The sequence below is a fragment of the Mangifera indica genome, chromosome 8 (assembly GCF_011075055.1).
Source record: "Mangifera indica cultivar Alphonso chromosome 8, CATAS_Mindica_2.1, whole genome shotgun sequence".
Classification (NCBI taxonomy): Eukaryota; Viridiplantae; Streptophyta; class Magnoliopsida; order Sapindales; family Anacardiaceae; genus Mangifera; species Mangifera indica.
Window position 1 is genome coordinate 17,984,065 of NC_058144.1, and position 18,547 is coordinate 18,002,611.

The 18,547-nt window shown below is 30.1% G+C and overlaps 5 protein-coding genes across 5 annotated transcripts; 2 read left to right on the forward strand and 3 right to left on the reverse strand.

The window, feature by feature from the left end:
• The first annotated feature begins 3,463 nt into the window (after positions 1 to 3,463).
• LOC123224031 lies at positions 3,464 to 4,624 on the forward strand. Its single transcript, XM_044647509.1, has 3 exons — positions 3,464 to 3,864; positions 3,965 to 4,322; positions 4,568 to 4,624. Exons 1-3 carry the CDS (start codon positions 3,464 to 3,466, stop codon positions 4,622 to 4,624), a joined length of 816 nt encoding a protein of 271 aa, XP_044503444.1.
• Positions 4,625 to 5,720: 1,096 nt separating this feature from the next.
• Positions 5,721 to 6,302, forward strand: LOC123222352. Its single transcript, XM_044645055.1, has one exon. The coding sequence runs from the start codon at positions 5,726 to 5,728 to the stop codon at positions 6,254 to 6,256; it is 531 nt and encodes a 176-aa protein (XP_044500990.1). The 5' UTR covers positions 5,721 to 5,725; the 3' UTR covers positions 6,257 to 6,302.
• Positions 6,303 to 8,210: 1,908 nt separating this feature from the next.
• LOC123224032 (probable transcription factor At1g61730) lies at positions 8,211 to 8,906 on the reverse strand. The gene has a single exon (XM_044647510.1). It carries the CDS (start codon positions 8,904 to 8,906, stop codon positions 8,211 to 8,213), a length of 696 nt encoding a protein of 231 aa, XP_044503445.1.
• Positions 8,907 to 10,740: 1,834 nt separating this feature from the next.
• On the reverse strand, positions 10,741 to 16,642 carry LOC123224033 (lysine-specific demethylase JMJ25-like). Its single transcript, XM_044647511.1, has 10 exons — positions 16,395 to 16,642; positions 15,198 to 15,291; positions 14,970 to 15,111; positions 14,818 to 14,881; positions 13,973 to 14,723; positions 12,928 to 13,257; positions 11,702 to 12,010; positions 11,405 to 11,477; positions 11,245 to 11,330; positions 10,741 to 11,163 (listed from the first exon to the last, which is right to left on the reverse strand). The coding sequence occupies exons 1-10, from the start codon at positions 16,640 to 16,642 to the stop codon at positions 11,035 to 11,037; spliced, it is 2,226 nt and encodes a 741-aa protein (XP_044503446.1). The 3' UTR covers positions 10,741 to 11,034.
• On the reverse strand, positions 16,632 to 17,616 carry LOC123224034. Its single transcript, XM_044647512.1, has 3 exons — positions 17,324 to 17,616; positions 16,944 to 17,037; positions 16,632 to 16,845 (listed from the first exon to the last, which is right to left on the reverse strand). Exons 1-3 carry the CDS (start codon positions 17,614 to 17,616, stop codon positions 16,723 to 16,725), a joined length of 510 nt encoding a protein of 169 aa, XP_044503447.1. The 3' UTR covers positions 16,632 to 16,722.
• Positions 17,617 to 18,547: the final 931 nt, after the last annotated feature.

Genomic DNA, 18,547 nt, shown 5'->3' on the forward strand with positions numbered 1-18,547 from the left:
AAGTGACAATACTTCATAATAATGTGTATAATTTTATAGTATCAAGTGAACCATTGACTTCAAGGGAACTACTGATGGGTTTGCAGCGTCTCTAAAGCGTGGCATATGACTTGGCATTTCAGTATAATTTCCCAAACTGCTGGATGGACTCAAGCCTAAATGTGCACAGAAAAAGGCTGTTTCAGTATAATATTTAATATATATATATAATAATAATAATAATAATTTTTAAATATATATATTATATTATTTATATTAATATAATATTATAATATAATAAATATATATAATAATATAATATTTTATATATATATATATAATATGTACAGTGCATGCACTGCATACGCACTGTGTGTGCACTGTACACTCACTGTTTGTGCACTGCACACTGCACGCACCGCGCGCACCACGCACTCCGCACGCACTCACGCACTCTGCGCGCACTCCGTACGCACCCACGCACTCCGCATGCACCCACATACTCCGCGCGCACTCCGCACGCACCCACGCACTCAAACCTTTCTTCCAGTGCCTACGTATACAGGGCTGAAAGGGTATTTTTGGAGTTACAAAAAAATTTGCTTATAAAAGTAAAACTACTGTACGTTTGCCTAAAAAGGTATAAGCGGAAAATTTTTTGCCTATTTTAATTAATATCCCATGTGTGTGTGTGTGTGTGTATTACATCAAACCACGTGTTTAGCGTGATGTCATTATTAAAACCAATTAATAGTTAATATATAATATAATAACAAATATTTTCTTGAATAGATAAAAATAACAATGTTATGTATATTTATTTGTTTGTGTATAATTTGAGTATATAGATAATATATTATCAAGTAATTAAATATAATTTTACTTTTAATTTAAATTCATCTAATCATATAACAATAAATTATCTGTATACTCAAATTGTATATAAGAAATATATACATATAGTTTTATTGAATAAAAATTAATAAAAGTTTTTTTTTTATATTTAAAAAACAGTAAAACTATACGTATTCATCTTGAATACACAAATAAATATATATTTGATGTGAATCATTATATGATTACATAATTTTAAATGCCCAACAAGGTTAGTAAATCATTCATTATCAACTTTTAATCATTTTGGTGTTGATATTTCATTGATTCGATAAAGATTTTTCACATTTTAAAGTTACAATTTTTGGTATGAACAATCCATTTTATGAGTCACTTTTTGCATATTTTGGATTAATTTCTTGAGGGTTTCTGTTTTATAATAGACATAAATTTGTTTGATGTTGAAATTGGAGTCAAAAATGCATTTTGAATCGAAAAATGTGGCAGCGTTGGGTTTTCGGGTTTCATGATAAGGGGAAAAAACGAGTTCTTAAATAGTATATAACCTTTGCAATACTTCGCGATAGGGGAAAAAAGGGAGTTTTTATTTAAACCATCTTATAATATTTAATATTAAAATATCTCTCATATTTTTTAATATTTTATTTAACCCACTATAATTTTTTAGTAATTTATTCAACACTTTCATATATTGTCTTGTATTGAAATTGATCTATTTATTCCTAATATTTGATTTAAAACCTTCATGCATTATTTAATATCAAAATGTTTTTCATATTTTTTTTAATTTTTGTTTAACCGCTAAATTATTATCAAATCTCTAAATGCCCTTTTTACATAAAATACGAACTAGATTTAACAAATAAAATTAAGTTTTGAGTTAAGATTCGTATAAATATATTTTTCTTAAGAATTGATTTTTTTTTCAATTCAAATTTATAAATACGAATTTTTTTCCTTCAAACAAACCTGCAATATCAAATATTAAGTTAAAATAAGAGTGAGAGTGAGTGTTTGAATAATATGAAAAATATATATAAGTGAAGGGTTTATATAAAAGTGGTGAAAGGTAGTTTTGGTATTATAAAAAATATTTAGGATATTTTTGTTACGAATAAGAAAAGTGGACATTTTTACTTAAAGAGGGACAAAATAGTCATTTACTTTAATTTTCCTATAATGATATTTATATATTTGAATAAATAATCTTTACTTAATAATAATGTGTATAATTTTATAGTATCAATCGATTTGATAGATTTCACGAGGAATACTTGTGACTATATTTTACTACTCAAGTGAACCATTGACTTCAAGGGAACTACTGATGGGTTTGCAGCGTCTCTAAAGCGTGGCATATGACTTGGCATTTCAGTATAATTTCCCAAACTGCTGGACTGACTCAAGCGTTATTGTAGCTAGGCATAGATAAGAAATGGCCATTCACCATGAACACGGGCAAGTTACTCAAAATTATAGATGGATTCCTTCGCCACATAGATAGATAATTTTAAATGATATATAAAATAGTGGCCACATATAACTTGTTCCCTAGCTAGCTACTTACTTACAATGGTTTCTGTAAACATCTAAGATCAATTTAGTTTGATATTGAACCACTTGAGCCTTGTAAATATTAAGCTCCATCTCCATGATTTTGATTTCCCTTAATTTGCTCTCAATCTCGGCCTTCTTACATGCTGCAATAACTTCATACAATTCCTTCAAAACAGATTCATCTATGCCTGAGTTGTCAGAGTTAAACTGTTTTATCTCCTTTATGTAAACCAAATTTTTCTTCAAGTCCATCCCTCCCTTGAAATTAAAGAAATGACGATAATAATATAAATATACAAGAAAGAAAACTTTACAAGTAGTAAATGCCAGATTGATTACCTTTGCTCCACAACTCCAATCAATGGGTATTTCAGAATTATCAACAATCAGCCAACATATATATATATATATATATATATATATAAATTATTAAGAAGATGGCAAAGCTTGAGGTTGCATTGCATTGGGAAGGTAATTAAGCTCTTTCCAATTAATAATAATTATCCTTATTACTGCTTAAAGAAGACAGAAAGTTGAGCCTAGAGAAATCAAAAGTTGCATAATGCTTTAAAAATACTTTCTTGTTACGTGTTCCAATGTATGCCATTTCAAAATCTCATTTAATTATTCTTTCAACATTCATTTTTACGCAAACAAATTAAACATTCAACAAACTCTAGGTTTAGGTTTAAAATCAAATCCATAAATAAAATTAAACGTAACTAAATTATCTAGTAAGAATTAAAGTTTGTGATTAATATATTTATTTATATATAGACAAGGCTACCTACATATATGTAGAGTAGAGATACTTTTTATTTCTTGAAAAGAAAAGAAAAAAATAAACTGTTTCACTTCTCTAAATTAATTAGGGAAGTGAAACAGTTCCATTAATTTAATTTATAGACATGGATCAACTCATTATAATTAAAGTATTCGTTGGATTTGAATTCCAAAAACAAATAAAAATTATTATAAACTCTGAATCTGGAACATAAAAACATCAACACTAAATAATTCTTCTTTTTTGCATATTAACTAAATAAACATGCAAAAAAGTTTCTCCTTACGAATGCCATTGGGAGACTGCTTACCAAACTTTAATCTAGAGAAGGCGATTTGCAACCATGGATTTTTTATGATGGCTCCAAATAGTTGGAATCCTTCAACAAAAACTTTACAACGTCCTTTACGACTTGCAGACTCTGCACATTCCGTTAATGTATCAATTTCACATCCTTCAGGCGAAGACTTCCTTGCTGTTGATGTTTATGATAAAGTTTCATTAGAAGATGAGCAAAGCATAGTTAAACAAGTAGCAAGAATGCTAAGGATTTCTCAGAAAGATGAGATGGATTTAAGAGAGTTCCATGCAATTCATGCAGAAGCAAAAAATAGAGGATTTGGTCGACTTTTTCGCTCGCCTTCTCTCTTTGAAGATATTATCAAATCAATTCTGCTCTGTAATACAACGTAAGACCAAGTTTGTTTGTTTGTTTATTTATTTATCATTTGGTTTGTTACATATATATATTAATTATATTAGCATAACTATTAATTTGGGTATACACAGGTGGCAGCGAACATTGAGAATGGCAAGGGCTCTATGCCAAGTTGAAGCTGAATTATTTCCTAATTCATTGGGGAATTTCCCAACCTCAAAACAAATAGCCAGCTTGAATGAACATGTCTTGAAAAAACGATGCAAGCTGGGATATAGAGCACGAACTATTCTTCAATTTGCCAAAAATATTGAGCTGGGGAAAATCAATATAAACGAATATGAAGAACATGTTTCGTGGAAGCCACTTTACAAAGCATTGAAGAAGAATAGAGGATTTGGTCCTTTTGTGTGTGCCAATATCATGTTTTGCATTGGTTTTTATAACAAGGTTCCATCCGATTCGGAAACAGTCAGGCATTTGAAAGAGGTGGGTTGGTTCGGATTAATTATTTTTATTATTAATTATTAATTAATTAATCTAATTATCTTTTCAGGTACATTCAAGAGAGAGTTGTAACTCGAAAACAGTTGATAAATATGTGAAAGAAATTTATGATAACTATGCACCATTCTAGTGTCTAGTGTATTGGTAATTTTAATCTTAAATAAATAAATGATAATTATTATTAATTAAGTAGTAATTAATAATAAACATTTACATTTGCATTTCAGGATGGAGATGTTGGAAAGCTACGAGAAGAATTTTGGGAAGCTGAGCGACTTAGATAACTCTAGTTATCATATTGTGACGGGTAGCATTAAATTCAAGTTTAAAACATAAATATTTACATACATTTTTTGTGCTACAAAGCAATTTGGTTGAGAAAAATTTTGGAAATTCTGCAGCACAAACAAGACACACCTACACCTATTTTTTGTGATAACAAATCAACAATTGCATTACCAAAGAATCCAGTTTTTCATGGTCGTTGCAAGCATATAGATATCAAGTATCACAAAATTCGAGAGTTGGTTGCAAAAAAACAAATCAGCATGGAATATTGTCCAACTAGTTGTCAAGTTGCAGATATCTTTACAAAGCCATTAAAGAAGGAGTTATTTATCAAATTGAAGCAGGCACTTGTAATGACTAATCTCTTTGACTTGGTTTAAAGGAGGCACTGATATTATTAAACCAAGTCAAAACTGTTAGTGGTGGAGTATAAATAGGAGAAAATGGGTTTTTATTATATAAGTGAGTAGACCATGTATTTAGTTGATCATGGGTTGTTAGTGGGTTTTTAGTTGTTATTTTTCAGAGAATTTAATTGTTATTTCTTAGGACATTATGTTGATTTTTTTTATTTATATTGTTTATATAACTCTACATTTTACGAAGTCAGAAAACAAAATAAACACAGTATTTTCAGTTTATCTTCTTTCTCCTCTGCTCAAAATTTTAATTGATTCTAGCATTTTCAATGACATTGATTGACCAACTATGGATTAATTTGGGAAAGGGCAGGTTATTGGACCAATCCTTAAATATTAAAGGAATATTTATTTATTTTTGGAATTTTTAATAAGCATTATACAAACAAAATGAAATTAGTAATAGCATTAAAAATTAATGCAAAATTAAATGCGACAAATGGTTTTCATCCTTACTCTTTCCAAAATTTTAGATTACAAAATGGTTATATTAAGTAATTTTCCTTATTATTTATTTATATTTCTCTTTTAGTAGTAAAGTAATAAATAATAAATAAATAGAGTGGTGAATGGTCCATTAATTAATTTAATTATCCATTCAATGCATGCACAACTAACTATAAATAATACCCTCTTATTATCCCATCCCATCTCCTCTCCCATCCAGTTTATTCATCAATGGAGAAAACCAAAAAAGCCTGGACTGAAGACCAAGAAATCTCTATCTTGACTGCAATGATCCAATTCTCCGCACAAGGTTTGAATCCTTCAGCCTACTTGACTGATTTCTATGCATTCATAAAACGAACACAAAGTGGCGTTGATTTTTCTCAAAATGAGTTGCAGAAGAAACTGATGGAAATGAGGAACAATTACAAAGAGACTTTGATTAAGTCACCGGCTGAGATTGTTTCAGTTTCTGATGATACCCATCAGAAGAGAATATTGAATTTGTCGAAACAAATATGGGGTGGTTTAGTGAGTGCTCAAGTAACAAGTGAAACTTGCTTGAAAGAAATGAGGAAATTTTATGAAAAGAATGTGAGGCTGGGTGGAGTGAAAGTGATGAAGAAGAAGGATAAAAAAAAGTATGAAATGAAGTTGAGGGAGATTGAAAGAATGGAGATGAAGCTGAACCTAAAGAGAGCGGAGATTGTCAAGAGCCAGACGAAGTTTTTGTTGGAGGCTTACGATGAAATCATGAGATGAAATTAATTTAGTTAAGAGAAAAGTCTCACCATTGCATTGCATTGCATTGAAGGTTTAATTTAGTTTTTTTTTTTTTTTTATATGTTTGATTTGAAGTAAAATGTCAAGAGACTTTTAAGTTGTGTTTGTTTCATTGATTGATTTTCTTATTATTTCGTTGAAAGATTTTATTTTATTATTTATATTTGTATTTATATTTATACACAGCTGTTAAATTAAATTCATTGAGATGATAAGAGTCGAATGAAGTTTTTAAATAATAAAAAATTAATTAAGCATTTACTTTTGATTTCTTGATGTAATAAACTTTCTGTCTTCTCCATTTAAGTTTATAATTTTTTTCATTAACAAATAAATATATTATATTCCATATTTATTCAATTCCCAATGCCAAATGCAACATCAACTTGATAGAACGCTTCCAATTCTCTCTATTTATTTGTTTATTCACATTTTTTTATTTTATTGGGCTTTGCGGCTTTATTCATTATTAAGAAACATGACTTAAAATTTAAATCAATCCAGAAATTTCTATATATATGCTTGAGATTACAGATTCAAACAAGAACAGGAATCACCAAACTACTGTTGGTAAATATACCCTTTACGTATTTCCAAAATATATAGAGGAGAAGAAGGAGAAGAAGAAGAAGCAAATCTGCCGGATAATTATTATCACCCGGAAGTTTAAAAGGTTGTTTGTTTGTTTTTAATATATATATATATATTCTTTTTGTTGTTAGTTTATAATCCACCACCCCAAAAGTAAAACAAATATGAGCTGTCTCCACACCATGCGATTACTTTCAATTAATATATTGGAACTTTAAATTTTAACTGGATAGCTTTCATCCAACTACAGCTGATAAAATACACAACCACCAAATCTTGGTGCAAGCGTATCCTTATTCATTCCCAATGCCTCACCATTTCCAAGCTCTTAAGTTTCATTATACTGCATAATCAAATATTGGAAAATAACCCTTTTTCTAATCTTATAGGATCACTTCGCTTAAATATGCTCTTTCAAAATAATTTGAATTGAATAACCAAATTAACATGGAGTACATTTATGAGTGATCTTCATAATCAAATGGAATAAAATTTTTTGTGTTAATACAAGCTTGAATTTATACATTAAGCTTACAAATAAACAAAGAAATAACATAATATATAACAAGGAAATTAATAATAAGAAATATTCTAATATTACCTTAAGAGGATTTCGTCTCTTTATATTTGCTTACTCAAGCAACTGCACTTAGGGTAGTGGGTAACTCAGTGAGTAGTGGTTTGATGAATTTGCAAAAAAGAAGTTGCTTATGTCTTTAGGGTGATAAGCTAGTTTGGTTATGGTGAGAAGATTGATGTCGATAGTTTTGATAATAATTTTTGGACATGGTTAGTAGAGGTTGACATAAGTATAAATAAATAATATGCCTTTTTTTTTTTTGTTTGTGCTTCAATCTTTACGTGTGCTTCATGGTTGATGAGTTTCATATGCAACTCATTAAAGGTGATTATAGTTTCTTGAACATGCATTACAAGTCCTTATAATCATCATCAAGACTAGAAAGGATTTTTAACACAAAATCTTTATTGTCTATTATTGCATTTATCATTACAAGTTTATTTGTATAGATCTTGATTTGTTGCATATATTTGATGATTAATTTGTTACTTTTGTTAAAAATGCAAAGTTCTTTTTTTAATTGGTTAAGTCTCTCACAAGATAATTGTCTATTTCATATTATTTATACTTATCTATTTAGTATCTATTTAGCAAGATGCAAGATGCCATGACAAATATGCATGAATTTCTCAAAGTTGTAAGGATTTTTTACACCGTTCTAATAAAATCGAACTAACTATTAGAAAACTCTAAAAACATAAATAAGCATTACTGAATCTCTTAAAGTAATTTCATCATTGACAAACTACCAAAACAATAGCCTTAATTATTATAAGACTTGTAAACATCTAACACCATACTGAGATGCTTTTGGACGAATTGTGTCTTCTTAACGATAAGCTCCAACTGCAACATATTAATTGCCTTTTTCATATACATTGTTGTCCCTTGGATTACTTGTGCTTTTTTCATGTTAATCTCCAATTGAAAAAGTTGAAGGGCAATAAAGTCGCCGTCAAGCTTCAATCTCTCATCTACTTCTCCAACCAAATCCATTGCTTCGCCATTAACACAGGAATATAGCTTAATTGGACAGCTGAAGCTTTCAACAGAAGCACAAACAATTGAAGCAGCTCCCCATATTCTTTTGGAAAGCCTAAACAACTTCTTCTCATGCCTACTAAAACTGGACTTGTCCTTGTTTAGATTATCCTTGAACTTTCTTTTCATTTTGTGTAATTTATCCTTTAGTTGACGTAAAGTAAAATTTCCTTTGAGTAATCTTTTCATATAATTAAAGAAGTATACCATACTGGAAGAATAGTCAACCCCCCTTTCCACTGAGAGTCTGATGACGCCCCTCAAGATGGCTATCTCTTGCTCCTCACTCCAAAACCTTCCAAATGCCTCACTGGGTTTATATTCTTCATCTTCTTCATCCTCTTCAGATGTGACTTCCCTGTATATTTCTTTTATATCTTCTTCATATTCCCAAGAAGACCTCTTCGTTGGTGCCATAAATGAGGATTAGCCTTTCCTGGAAGTTAATGAAATGTACAGAAACAAAGTACAAACTTAAGTAGAAAATAATGTCAATATGTGTATAGAGATAGCAATAAGTTAGAATGGTCAAAATAAAACACAATTCTCCCCAACCTAAAAAACTTCAAATATAACGTTCATAAACGTTGACTGATTTCTGCCTACTTGACTGATTTCTATGCATTCATAAAACGTTGTTCATTTTTAATAACTAAATAATAACTATAAAAATACTATATATGCGTGAAATTACAAATTCAAAGAAGAGAAAGACTCACCAAACTTCTGTTGGTAAATATACCCTTTACTTATATGTTGAAAATTCAGTTGCCAAAATATATGAAGAAGAAGAAGAAGAAGAAGAAGATGAAGATGAAGATGAAAATTCAGTTGCCAAAATATATGAAGAAGGAGAAGAAGAAGAAGAAGATGAAGAAGCAATCTGATGGGTAATTATTATCACCCGGAAGTTTAAAAGTTTGTTTATTTTTAATAAATTAATATATATATTTATATTTATAGTCTTTTTATCAGTTTATAATCCACCACCCCAAAATTAAACAAATATGAGCTGTCTCCGACCATGCAATTACTTTCAATTAATTTATTGGAACTTTAAATTTCAATTGGATAGCTTTCATTCAAATACAGCTGGTAAAATATACAAGCACAAAATCCTTATTCATTCCTAATGCCTCACCATTTCCAAGCTCTTAAAGTTTCATTATACTGAATAATCAAATATTGGAAAATAAGCCTTTTTCTAATCTTATAGGATGACTTCGCTCAAATATGCTCTTTCAAAATAATTTCAATTGAATAACCTAATTAATATACAGTCCATTTATGAATGATCTTCATATTTGAATGGAAAAAAACTTTGTGTATTAATACAAGCTTGAATTTATACATTAAGCTTATGAATAAACAAAGAAATAACATCATATATAACAAGGAAATCAATAATAAGAAATATTCTAAAATTATTCTAATATTACCTCAAACTCTCGATAGTTTGACTTTTTGCTTGGCTTTCAAAACTGGCGTGTCAGATGCCTATCCCCAAGCTTCTGCTTGGCTCTTTTCCTGACTAGGGATCTCTAGGGCATTTTTGATTAATTGTAGAAACTAATTAATTAATTAATTAATCTAATTGTCTTCTCAGATACATTCAAGAGAGAGTTGTAACTCGAAAACAGTTGATAAATATGTGAAAGAAATTTATGATAACTATGCACCATTCTAGTGTCTAGTGTATTGGTAAATTTAATCTTAAATAAATAAATAAATGATAATTATTAATAATTAAGTAGTAATTATTAATAAACATTTACATTTGCATTTCAGGATGGAGATGTTGGAAAGCTACGAGAAGAACTTTGGTAACTCTAATTATCATATTGTAACCGGTAGCAGCATTAAATTCAAGTTTAAAACATAAATATGTATACATACATGTTTCTCATCTTCTTATAATATTGATATTATTATTATTATTATTGCAAACCCTAATTAAAGGGCTCTCTTTTTACCATTCATTTGACCTAAATTCTTATCAAAGAGTCTGATGGCAAATTAATTGATTCTTATCTTATCATCAATAAATTTTAAGGAGGCGTGTAACCCTTTAATCAGTGGAGATTTTTGTGTGTGAATGGATTATGTTTTGTGTGTATAGATTATTTATTTATTTATTTATTTATAAAGAAAAAAAGATTTTGTTGGATAGCCATTGTTAATCATCATCTAGTTTATAAAATTCAACATTGGCTTATGGTAAACCTCTGGGTTATTGGTGATAAGCCGAAAGAAAGAGTAAGCATAATTCATACACGCCTTAAACCTTCCACCATTGCATGTAAAAAATACAAGAATTGTTGGTAAATAAAAATCCCAAGTGTCATATCAAAAAATCTACCATACCTTCCTCTCCTTGTTCTTCCTTTCCCTAACCTAAACTCATTCATTGAGTTTCTCCAATTCTTGTACAGCATTACTTAAACCATAAATACACATTTTCATTACCTATTTTAATATTTAATAAAAACAAATTAAAAATTAGGATATTATACTTAATTCAATTGCATAACACCACAAACATCTATCAACATACCTCTAGTTTGTCCTGCTTAGCCTTATGCTTATGAGGAAGGGCGCGAAACTCTTTAGATAGCCGCATGCATTCTTTCATACTTTCAGGTGATACAAAGTCAAGTGCAACTTTTATACATGACTGCAAACAAAACCCTAAACCCTATCAAACCAACAAAACTTACCAAAATAAAATTGTATCATCAAGGATTTACACACACACCTTCAGATTTCTCACTTGATGGGGACATCCAGCCGGTATAAGGACTGCCTCTCCAACTTTCTGAACAAAACTCCAAGGCTCTATGCCTGCATTTAAAAAAAAAAAACAAAGCTACTTACTCTGCCATAATTCTAAGTAATTAACATCAACTTAAACCAACCAAATTCCTCTTTCAGCTTTCTCTTATGATGCTTCGTCAAGTAGAATGTTTGATCATGAATCGGGTGCACAACCTATATAACAAATAGGCAAGTCAAGTATCAGTGTCCTTGGTTCAATATCCTAATTATCATGTTATCTCTACCATCCACAATACAAAATATGAAACTTTAATTATTTACCACATTCGTCTCACATTTATGACCATAATAAATAATTCTTCATTTCTCTATAATCTCTGAAAGCCCATAATTTAAATATGTAGAGTAGCTGCAAAAAGAATTACAAAAATTTATACCTGTTCTACTGGAGAACAATAAACATCCCTGAACTCCTTGTGATGAAGCTTAAGATATTCCTCAAGTTTCGGCACATCCTCCCGCCGGAAAATATCCCAAAGAGCACCACCATCTAAAGCCTCTATTGTTAAAGGGTCAAAAAACTCAGACCTAAACCTTTCTGAGGGACATTCCTTTTGTTGTCTTTCATGCTCAAGTTCCAACAACTCTCTTTGGTTTTGAGCATCATGCAATTTCTTCAAATTTTCTATTTTAGCAAGCTGTTCAGAACTCGGGATAACATCCGCAGTATGCATCAAAATATTCACCTGAGTTATGCACAACCAACCAAATAGTTAATTACAAAAACAATTAAAGAGCATGACAAATCACAATTTAATCAATCAAAGGTTCCCAACTTCTAAGGCCCAAGTGTAACTTTTTTCTTGACAAACTTTTACTGCATAGTAACAAACTCACCAACCACGTTTAAAAAACTAAAATATATGGACTGATGTCCTATCCAGAACATACATTACAAAAGAGATAAAATTTAAGAAGAAATTGATAATAAGAAAGTCATCTTTAACCAATAACTAGCTTTAGATATCACTCAGTGAATTACCTTAATGATACCCTTATTTACTTCAATCACTATATGTTAATTTTAATCGAGTGGTTTCACACTCATATCTCACTTCAGTGAGCATCATCAATCTAAGTTACGTGTTTGCTCCTAACCATTGTGTCATCATCAAGAATCATTTTTTATAATTAAAATGCAGCAAATTATGATTTTAAAGAAGATAAAGTCATTTTTTCAAAAACTACCTTGGAAACACAAACTGAATAGCTGAAGATTAACTTCTTATGATGTTTAAAAGTTTCATTTGTAAAACTTATTCACTCACACATATAGAAAGCATTGTCAACAATTTTGGTCCATCGATCGATAGAATTCATCATAAAAATAAAAAAACAAATACCTAGTGAATATTAAAATGGACAACATAATCATTGGCTTTCTCATTCAATTCTTCGCTTAATTCACCTCCAAGATAAAAATGTAAGATTATATTTTTGCTTGATGTAACTGTTCTATATTCAAGTGGCTAAGCTTAAGTTAAAAAACAAACTCAATAATATATATTGCCTTTTTCAGACAAAATCACATTTCTAAACTAAAAGATAAATTAGAGTTTTTCAAATAAATGGAAAATCATCAGTTTCAGTAAACACTACATACCGCATCTGTCATGTCATAATGCAGCTTGGTCACAGAGTCTCCACGTCCAAGCTCTTCACCAAATCCGTATGCTATAAAAGCTTTTGGCCCTAAATCTGGTTTCAACATATCTGGAGGCAGCTTTGTTGCAATATTGAGAATGCCATAGTAAGGATGTGCATATTCAGCATATGGCAAGGCACTTAAAAATTCTGAACCATGGCGTGGTAAACACTCCTCAAAATGCTTAGATGGGGGCCAATCTTTGAGCTTGAGGATTTGTGGCCAACCATTTGAGTGCTCACGGCCCTCCAGATACCCTTTGAAAAATTGGTGAATATTTATTTCAACCTGCAGAGGTATCGATCATCAATGTCATCTATTAAACAAATGACAAATACCACATAAATGTGAAAAAAAAAAATGTTTCTCATTATTCCTTTTTTTCTTCTTTTCTACGTTTAGATATGAATATTACACATAGAGATACTGACTTTTAATGATGATGATACATAAAGCAATATAAACAAGAAAGCACAAGACTATGGATGATAAAAGGAAAATAATTATTTCACAATAAAGGTGAGAGAATTGAGGAAAGACAACATAATCCAGCCAAAAAAAGATTCCATCATAATAATCCCAGGAAAGTTGCCTGACAGCACTGAAATGCTATTATCAAAGTCATAATCAGGTCTCATATTTAACCATTTGATTAAATAAAAAACCATTGAAGTCACATGTAATTATTCATACTTAACTATTATTAATTTTCACATGCAAATGTAATTAATTGTTATTGTCTGCAGTAGAGTACTTTGAAAAATACTTTATCTGAAGCCAGTGAGTACAATATTATCATCTTTTAGACAGTCAATCAATTTATATTTCTGTATGGTGTAGCATTATGTCAACCATCAATTCTTTTCATTGCACAATACTAGTCAACCGAATTTACACTTGGGTAAAACAATAATGAGGCAGCAATGAACAAATTTAGATATCATTAATATATTTATCATGAGAATGACAATAGTTAAAATTAAAATGATCTAAAGGAAAATACCTCACACAAATCAAGACAATCAATGCTTCTAAACACCAAATTTGAGGAGCCTTTAGCATGCGATGCGGCACAAAAAGCACGTGACAATACTATTGGCTCCCAACTCAAGCCAGAGGTCATTTCTATAGAATTTGTAACAATAATTGGCTCTCCTTTAACCCAATGGTACTTAAAACACTCTAAACCTTGTTGATTGATATCATCAACCGAAGGGCAGTATAGAAATTTAGCAACTGAACCTTCCCGACAAGCTGCTTTCCTTAATTTCTCGTTACATGAATCAATCTCACTAGCCGCATTGGAGCCTGAACTGGTATTCTTAGAACTTTGAGTTTCGTCCATCATTTTATGGATTTTCATCAATTTTTTAACTTTCTTCCTTAACTTCGATAGCAATCTATTTGAAAATAAGCATCTTAACTCCAGTCGCTCATATCCACAACCACCTAACTTTTCCACTGGACAAGGGATGTCACCGTTTTCATTTACTTTCCATTCAGCCATTAGTCTCATACGTTTCCTCGAGATTAACTTAGTCTGGTTCCTTGATGAACTTTTCTTAACCGAGGGGAGCAAGAGAGGTTCACCTCCATGTAGATAACCTTTCCCCCAATCGACATGTTTCATGGTCAGTTTATGTCCGCCTTGCAAACAACCATTGCGAATTTCTTGGCAACAGGAAATACATAATTCAAATGAGCATTTTGGGCAGCTCCTGTGGTAGTCAGCTATGGAGGTTTTACAATTGTTGCTGCAAACAAAAAGAAAAATAGAATAAAAATAAACAAGAAAATTGCACAATTGATCATTAAAAAGTTCTTTTAAAATAAGGAAATTGGAGTTACCAATACACACGCTCATTAATCTCAAACACAGATTGTTGTATTTCTATCTCCGACAGTTTTAATTCTGCCAACAGAGGCATATGAAATATAGTAGCTTAAATATAAGTTTAAAATGAAGTGCATACTTTAATCACATTGTTATGAATGGCTACCTCTATTTTTGGCCTCTATCTCTTTTTCTCTCATTTGCTCATGGTAAAACTTTTTGAAGAATGGATATAAAAGATCCACCATATACATAAAATGTTGAGACCTTTCTTCTTTACTTGTTGGCATATTTACATTCCTGGCATCCTACAATGATATCACAAGGATAGCTAATTAAACTCAGAACACTCTCATATCAGTTATGAAATGCTTTGGCAAAAACTAATCTTAACTATTTTATTCCCACGCAAACATGCAATGCAATTGCAGTTTCCTCGACAAAATGGGCATGCCTCTTCTATAGCATCCGCCGACATAGTTGGGTTACTATATTCAGTAGAACAAAGCATTAATAGCAATAATAACATTCAACCACAGGAAGTCAAAAGAGCAAGTAATTCAACGATAAGGCCTAAAAATTTCAAGAAAACCTTCAAACAAAAGAAATTGAAATGACTTTTTAAATAAAAAATTAGTAAAAAGAAATTGTTCCAGTCCAAATAATTTTGACACTATTATTTCCACAAAGAAGGCCCAAATTTGATAACTGCTAATTGAAATTCAGAATATCGCTTTTTGTATGTTTGTTAGTCCAATAGTAAAGAGGTTAAAAAATTCTGATTAATATCACACCATAAGTATATAAATAGATAAAGAAAATTAACCACAAAACTCTTGAACTTCTAAATTCTCATTTCTAGCCATTTATAACTAACATGATGAAACCAAGCCTATATTTAAATTTGCATTACTAGAGAAACTTCTCTAGGATTTCTATTTGTCAATTACTTTACTATATCAAAAATATTCTAAAGAAATAATAAAAGTTAATTAAAAAAATAAACAACAGTATTTTTAGTGTATATACATAAATATACAGTTGATGAAATTTATTAAGAAACTATTATAAAAACCAAGCCCATGCTATGAAAACTACTCAATGATAATTATAGAAACACTTGATGACTCAAAAAAAATTATATTCACTATTATTTTATTAAAAAATTTGTATTCACTAATCTTTTATAATTTATTGAATCTCAACTATTTTGAGTTTTAATCTTCTTCTGTCTATATTTGTATAAATGATCAAAATTTAAATTACATTTTATTGTTATTATTTCTTTTATAACAAGGCTATTACAGGGAATTTGAATAAAATTACTAAACTTGCCAAAAATATTACATATGCTAACTATTTGATTTCTTACAAATCTATTTATAAAAAAATTGAAATCAAATGGAAACCCAGAGAGTTTTATCTAAAATATTTATGTTTTAATACTGTTCTATATGTTAACAAAGCAAATTTATAAAAGGAGACAAAATAAAAAAGATATGTGTTGTTACCTTAGGCATTTTTTTTTAACTAAAACAATCAATTCGACATTCAAAAGAACTGCTTCCATAGTGTAAAGATGCATGCATACCATTTCGAGATACAAGTGACGCAATAACGTTTGCGTTGGCATCTTAGGCAATTCACCACCCTCTTATGACTTCGGTGGCATTGGTGGCAATAATTAGATTTCACTGGTGCTTGACTATGCTGCCCGTCTGTCCTTGGCAGCTTGCTGCTTATCCTCCGTCGCTTGCTATTTGTCCTCCTTGCAGACATCTCAATTTCAGCATCATTGTTGTCTTTGCCTTCAAACTTTTGCTCTACATTCAGTTGCATTTCAACTTCGATATTGCTGGTATCCTATAATCAGTCACAAGGATAAGTTAGTGATACAAGGTAGCAATGATTAATTGAACTTAAAACAAATCGAAATTAACTGTTTTTCCATTGTAGTTCTCTTCATCATCAGATTTCTCTTTGCATTGAAACTTTCCTTCCCCTCTACTTACTTGCATTTCAACTTCAACATTGCCAGTACCCTACAATGAATCACAAGAAAGATAATTAAATAAAAGTAAAATGATAAGAGGCAAAGTATCAGCACAGAAATTGATTTAACAATATAATTATAATTAACCATTTGATTCTGGCATGAACATGCTTTGCAGTTGCAATTTCCACTGCAAAATGGGCAACACTCTGCAATAGCTTCCTCTGTCACTGATGAGTACCTGTATGCATTACCAAAAATATGATTCAATCAAACAAGAAATTAACAATATTTTAGCTCTTGCTATTGTCATGACATTTTTTGAAGATTTTTTGTTGGGTTAAAAAATTTCAAATAAAAATTTAGCATGAAATAAGATCCTTGTACTAGTCATAATCTTAATTTCTCTGCCGAGAGATACTTAGACCAAGAACATTGTAAATATTTCTACAAAGACTACTACTTTTTAATATAAAGAAGAATTAAACCAATATATAGTGGGTGCTAAAAAAAGAATGAAACGGTACCGTGTCTGGATGCATGAAAGGCAATAGCATTTGCGTCTGCATTTGCGGCATTCCACAACTCTTTCGTCAATCCGGTTACATTGATGGCATCTTTTAAACTTTCGATTTCCATTCCCCCTTTCTGATGATTGAACATGGCCATGTGATGTTCCTTGCTTAACGTCGCATCGTTTAAGAAAGTGAAACTCACAAAGGGACTTGTTGTGTATTCTCCATCCACTGCAACGCCATGTTTTGCCGCCATGTCTACGGCAACGGAGATCATCCGGTGGGATGGGAAGCATTCCAGCCATTAAAACAGAGAGAATGAAAAGACAAGTTAAGCTCAGTGGCTTTGGTAAGGTAAATTTTGATATGAGAAAGACAAGGCAAATCCTACTCAAGTGGTTTTGGTGGCATTGGGTTGTGGGTCATACTGTATATCCAGAATCAATAAATATTGTGGGATAAGCACATGAAAGTTTTTATTTTTTTTGAAAAAATGAAATTAATTTGAGTCATTTCCTGTTGTGTAAGAATGCATGCAGAAGTGTAGAATTAAATTATAATGGAACACCTACTTATATAACAATATATCATCTATATAAATAAATTATATATAAAAAATATATATATATATTATTTTTTGATAAAACTTTAATATTATGGTTTTAGATCATATATGAGAATTTCTCACCTAAAGTTTAATGAAATAATAAGTTTCTGTTTGTTAAATTTGAAAAAGTCAATCTCCCACCCATTTGTTAAATTTTTTTTGACAATTTGTTAATATTTTTGTATAAAATTACTTAAAAGACATAAAAACTTTCAAGCTAAATAACTCTTTGTTTTGAAATTTTTATTAAATTGTTTTATGCTCTAATTTACATAAATTTTAATTAAAAACAATAAAAATATATTGATACAAATTTAGATAGAAGTATTAATGATGGTACATTATAATTTTGAAAATCTTAAAAGTGTTAATGAAATTTTAAAGGTTTTTTTGAATTTTGAAAAAAAGTTTGGGGTGTTTTGAAAATTTTTAAAATTTCAATATGTCATTCAATAGTTTCAAAATTGATTGTTGCACTCAAAAATATATAATAAGAGATGTAAATGTTATATTACAAATTATTAAGATTATATTAATTATATTTTTAAAATATATAGGGTGAATATAGTAGTTTCCTAAATAAGATTAAAAATCTATGCATTTATTCTTAATGAGTTTTTTAAAAAAAT

Bases quoted from the DNA above. Each gene is read 5' to 3' on its own strand.
- LOC123224033 (XM_044647511.1), bottom strand. From the start codon at position 16,642: ATGCAACTGAATGTAGAGCAAAAGTTTGAAGGCAAAGACAACAATGAT. The intron at 15,292-16,394 runs GTATGCATGCAT...TACTGAATATAG, and splicing joins GTCACTTGTATCTCGAAATG to TAACCCAACTATGTCGGCGG. The intron at 14,724-14,817 runs GTAACTCCAATT...TTTTGTTTGCAG, and splicing joins ATTAATGAGCGTGTGTATTG to CAACAATTGTAAAACCTCCA.
- LOC123222352 (XM_044645055.1), top strand. From the start codon at position 5,726: ATGGAGAAAACCAAAAAAGCCTGGACTGAAGACCAAGAAATCTCTATC.
- LOC123224031 (XM_044647509.1), top strand. From the start codon at position 3,464: ATGCCATTGGGAGACTGCTTACCAAACTTTAATCTAGAGAAGGCGATT. The intron at 3,865-3,964 runs GTAAGACCAAGT...GGGTATACACAG, and splicing joins ATTCTGCTCTGTAATACAAC to GTGGCAGCGAACATTGAGAA. The intron at 4,323-4,567 runs GTGGGTTGGTTC...TTTGCATTTCAG, and splicing joins CAGTCAGGCATTTGAAAGAG to GATGGAGATGTTGGAAAGCT.
- LOC123224032 (XM_044647510.1), bottom strand. From the start codon at position 8,906: ATGGCACCAACGAAGAGGTCTTCTTGGGAATATGAAGAAGATATAAAA.
- LOC123224034 (XM_044647512.1), bottom strand. From the start codon at position 17,616: ATGGCTGGAATGCTTCCCATCCCACCGGATGATCTCCGTTGCCGTAGA. The intron at 17,038-17,323 runs GTACCGTTTCAT...TAATGCATACAG, and splicing joins CTTTCATGCATCCAGACACG to GTACTCATCAGTGACAGAGG. The intron at 16,846-16,943 runs GTTAATTATAAT...GATTCATTGTAG, and splicing joins GTTCATGCCAGAATCAAATG to GGTACTGGCAATGTTGAAGT.